Source organism: Pangasianodon hypophthalmus, chromosome 17 (assembly GCF_027358585.1).
Source record: "Pangasianodon hypophthalmus isolate fPanHyp1 chromosome 17, fPanHyp1.pri, whole genome shotgun sequence".
NCBI classification, from domain to species: domain Eukaryota; kingdom Metazoa; phylum Chordata; class Actinopteri; order Siluriformes; family Pangasiidae; genus Pangasianodon; species Pangasianodon hypophthalmus.
The window spans coordinates 239,882-244,881 of NC_069726.1; the positions used below are offsets into that span (position 1 = coordinate 239,882).

Genomic DNA, 5,000 nt, shown 5'->3' on the forward strand with positions numbered 1-5,000 from the left:
ACTGACGTCCTGCTGAGAGCGCGCAGGTACAGGAACCCCGACACACTCCAGAACACGGAGAACGGAGCGGAGAACCGCAACAACACCCTCACTGTCACCTCCCCATCACCCAGGAACCGCACACACCTCCTACACACACACACACACACACACACACACGTTTACATTAGCATGTTTATGATGTTAGTATAATGTTATCCATGTTATTACTAATTTAGTTCTAAAAATTTAGACTTTATTTTGATGTGAAGCTGCTGATGATGTGCTTATGAAAGTGTTCAGGTTTCAACATTCTGGAGGTGTTTAAGTGACGAGGTGTTTAAGAGACGATGTGTTTAAGTGACGGCGTGTTTAAGTGACGAGGTGTTTAAGTGACGAGGTGTTTAAGTGACGAGGTGTTTAAGAGACGATGTGTTTAAGTGACGAGGTGTTTAAGTGACGAGGTGTTTAAGTGACGAGGTGTTTAAGTGACGACGTGTTTAAGAGACGAGGTGTTTAAGTGACGGCGTGTTTAGGTGACGAGGTGTTTAAGTGACGGCGTGTTTAAGAGACGACGTGTTTAAGTGACGAGGTGTTTAAGTGACGGCGTGTTTAAGTGACGACGTGTTTAAGTGACGAGGTGTTTAAGTGACGGCGTGTTTAAGTGACGAGGTGTTTAAGTGACGAGGTGTTTAAGAGACGACGTGTTTAAGAGACGACGTGTTTAAGAGACGAGGTGTTTAAGTGACGAGGTGTTTAAGTGACGATGTGTTTAAGTGACGAGGTGTTTAAGTGACGAGGTGTTTAAGTGACGAGGTGTTTAACAGACGAGGTGTTTAAGTGACGACGTGTTTAAGAGACGACGTGTTTAAGTGACGAGGTGTTTAAGTGACGAGGTGTTTAAGTGACGAGGTGTTTAAGTGACGAGGTGTTTAAGTGACGGCGTGTTTAAGTGACGAGGTGTTTAAGTGACGAGGTGTTTAACAGACGACGTGTTTAAGTGACGACGTGTTTAAGAGACGACGTGTTTAAGTGACGAGGTGTTTAAGTGACGAGGTGTTTAAGTGACGAGGTGTTTAAGTGACGAGGTGTTTAACAGACGACGTGTTTAAGTGACGACGTGTTTAAGAGACGACGTGTTTAAGTGACGAGGTGTTTAAGTGACGAGGTGTTTAAGTGACGACGTGTTTAAGTGACGAGGTGTTTAAGAGACGACGTGTTTAAGTGACGACGTGTTTAAGTGACGGCGTGTTTAAGTGACGAGGTGTTTAAGTGACGATGTGTTTAAGTGACGAGGTGTTTAAGAGACGACGTGTTTAAGTGACGAGGTGTTTAACAGACGACGTGTTTAAGTGACGAGGTGTTTAAGTGACGAGGTGTTTAAGTGACGAGGTGTTTAAGTGACGAGGTGTTTAAGAGACGACGTGTTTAAGTGACGACGTGTTTAAGAGACGAGGTGTTTAAGAGACGAGGTGTTTAAGTGACGAGGTGTTTAAGTGACGAGGTGTTTAAGAGACGACGTGTTTAAGTGACGAGGTGTTTAACAGACGACGTGTTTAAGTGACGAGGTGTTTAAGAGACGACGTGTTTAAGTGACGACGTGTTTAAGAGACGAGGTGTTTAAGAGACGAGGTGTTTAAGTGACGAGGTGTTTAAGTGACGAGGTGTTTAAGAGACGGCGTGTTTAAGAGACGGCGTGTTTAAGAGACGACGTGTTTAAGTGACGACGTGTTTAACAGACGACGTGTTTAAGTGACGAGGTGTTTAAGAGACGGCGTGTTTAAGAGACGACGTGTTTAAGTGACGACGTGTTTAAGTGACGACGTGTTTAAGAGACGAGGTGTTTAAGAGACGACGTGCGGGTGTTTGTTTAGCTCCACATTAATCTGACAGAATTAGCTTTTAAAATCAGATTAGCACTAATCAGCTTTAGAGACATTTAAATTTAATTAAAATGAAATTAAATGAGCAGCTTTGTTTTCACTTTAATTTAAACGCTGCCTTATAAACTCCAGCTGTAATATTCATCACTGATATGTTTATTAATGTCTGAATTATCACAATAAATAAAAAAACTATCGTATATAACACACACACAGAGGTGCTATAACATGAAGATTACTGCAGTATTACAGTGTAATTACACTCATAACTCATCACTCTGATAACTCACACTCTGATAACTCATCACTCTGATAACTCATCACTCTGATAACTCATCCCACTCATCACTCTGATAACTCACACTCTGATAACTCATCCCACTCATCACTCTGATAACTCACACTCTGATAACTCATCCCACTCATCACTCTGATAACTCACACTCTGATGAGTTACCTGCTCTGTAACTGACCTGAACCGAGCTGAGGGCGTCTCTCTGTGTTTCTCTGTCAGTAAATGTCCGGCGTAATACAGAGGGAACATCAGCAGGTTCCAGATGCTGCAGAACCAAAAGATGAAAAAAGGAGCGTTAAAGTGTGTGAGAGTTTGTTTAGCGCTGTGAGCCGCCCACACCCACGCCGTCGCCATGCCGACACCCATCACCACGCCCGCCGCTAACCGCAGCATCGCCCTGACCGGACACCGACACGGACCCTCGCTCGGCCCCGAGTCCTGCACCGACACACACTCCTCACTCCTCACGTCAGCCTCTGCACAGACAGAAAGAGAAATAAACACATCCAGAGTTTACGCAGATCACGGCCCTGAGGGAGGCACGTCACTCACACGCGTACTTTAAACCCAGTTTATCTCATTTCTGTACGGGAATAATTCCACAGAAACATGAACACACTGAATGTGATGCTGTAAAGTGGAGTAAAATTAAACATATAAACACAGTGCTTTCTGAGTTCTACACTTTTATATGCTAAATATCACCGCTGTAGTGAACTTCACATCTCACAACAGTCCTGAAGACAGGTCTTTAAATCCTGTAAGAAACTAAATGAAAGATGCTAAAGGGAGAAAATCAAACCCTCCAGTGTGTAATCTCATTAAAAGACTCTTTTTATCTGAGAGCGAATTAAACACCGCCGGGTCGTACCTGAGGTGGAGGCCGTGTGCAGTGTGGCAGGTGGAGGTGTGGAGCACGGAGAGACCTTCGCTGACAGTTTATTCATGACTCTGTGTGTTTTCTCTTCGGACGCCTCCGAGATGCTGCTGTGAGAGTCTGCTGTAAATGAGACGAGGCCCGTGTGCTGCAGTGAGCTTAAAGCGTCCTGATCCGCTCATTCATCCCGAATTAAACTCCTTCTAAACACACGGGGGCGAGAAGATGAGTCCACTCGCTCACTCCGTCACGGCTCACCTACAAACGATCCATAAACACCGACTGAGATCATAAACTGAACATGAGTCTGGGTTCAAAACTAATCCTGAAACACACGAGACCAGAAGCTCAAACTCTTAAACTCTTAAACAAGAAACGCAGCTTCACAAAACACACAGTAAAGCTCATTAGAAGCAACAGGTGGAGACTATAATCAGAAGGTGTGGTTGGGGGCGGAGCTAAAGCACCACTGGATACAAAAACTGTGGAAAAACCAGGAAGTAAAAGAGGAGGCCTGTGTGACACACTTCATCCATCAGCGTTTAACACAAACATCATTACAGCTTTACAACTTTATTATATTAAAGATTCATCGCCACAAACTCAAAAACAAAAACAAGAGAAAACAGATCTAAATGGAAAAACTGAGAAAAAAAACACAGAGAGAATGAAAAGGAAGCCAGAAAGACCTGGAACTGAAATCAGAAATTATATAAAAACCTCGTAATGAACATGTGAAAGTGAACGACTTACACCGCGTTAATGAGCCGGAGTCACGCATCAGGTTTCAAAACCAACAGCAACGTTTCCAATAAAAGTGCATGTAAAGCTCAGCGCAGTGGGAAATGCCACGTGCCACCATTAATAAACAAGCCACTCCCTCAAGTGCACGTTTTTTACCTTTATTATCTTTAACTTGGAAACTGGACCTTCAGAACCACTGGTACATTTTAATTAGCTTTTGGAGAGAACAGCTGTAAAGGTCCACTGTATGAACTTTCTCAGGTAAAAGATTAACACGGGTCGTGTTCAGATTCGGCCAAAAGTCCAAAAGTTGCGTCAGTGTTTATGTGAGGAAAGTTCCTGGTATTCAGAGTCGGTTACGCAGCTGCTTCAGTGGATTTTCTGAGCTCCACATTCAGATTAAAATCACCTGCATGTAGTTCACACCTCTGCGGTTGCCAGATATCGCTATAATAAAAAGACAGTTTTTCAATAGTGTCTAGACCCCCGCCTTTAAACACAAACCCTCTCCTTTAAACCCGAAAAAAAAGCAGTAGGACACGCAGACTGAAGGAAATAGAGTTTTGTTTTTGTCTTTGCTGTAAGACGTGCACACACTGCACAGACGGAACTCTGAATACGGCTCTAAAGGCACTAAAGTACACTAGGTTCCACTCAGAGATGAGGAAGAGTCCAGTTTAGTGCAGAGTGAAGCGTAAATAATCTCTCACACACTTTATTTAGTGATTATGGGATTAGAGCGGTGTAGTGAGTCTGATGAAAGTGGAACATTATCTCCTTTTTTTTTTTAATATGTATAATTATTACATTACTGGACTTTTATGTCCTGCTCGTCCTCCGTTACTGACAGCATCTCAGCGGTCCTGCTCTCTCTGAATGTTCTGTCCTTCAGGAACCATATCTTGGGTTCTAGATGATATTTTCAGTCTCGACCTACATTTATTAAAGACTCTTTATATTTTCTACAAATTCTTCTCTGTAGATGACAGACATCTGTACACATTCATCTGTGGTGAAGATGGAGTGAGTGCTCTACAGCATGTTCTCAGTGTGTGAGTGGAAACCGACCCACACGCTGACGCTGTGCTGATGATCAGAACTCGCTCTAAACTGAACACCAAACTGCTTCAGCGGTAACTGATTAAGTCTCAGAGTCGATTTATCAGGACGAGCAGTGAAATGGAAACCATCTCACTCAGCAGCAGTTCCTTCTGTACTCACT

At 43.3% G+C, this 5,000-nt stretch overlaps 1 protein-coding gene across 1 annotated transcript in view; it reads right to left on the reverse strand.

The window, feature by feature from the left end:
• The window catches only part of LOC113525643 (solute carrier family 35 member F4), a 5,900-nt gene extending 2,796 nt beyond the window's left edge, over positions 1 to 3,104 (reverse strand). The window contains exons 1-3 of the mRNA XM_053241463.1: positions 3,029 to 3,104; positions 2,336 to 2,639; positions 1 to 129 (exon numbers count right to left, since the gene is read on the reverse strand). The exon at positions 1 to 129 is cut by the window's left edge and continues 91 nt beyond it. Of these exons, the coding sequence (XP_053097438.1) occupies positions 1 to 129; positions 2,336 to 2,639; positions 3,029 to 3,104 (509 nt within the window). The remainder of the gene's footprint in view (positions 130 to 2,335; positions 2,640 to 3,028) is intronic.
• Between the last annotated feature and the right edge of the window lie 1,896 nt (positions 3,105 to 5,000).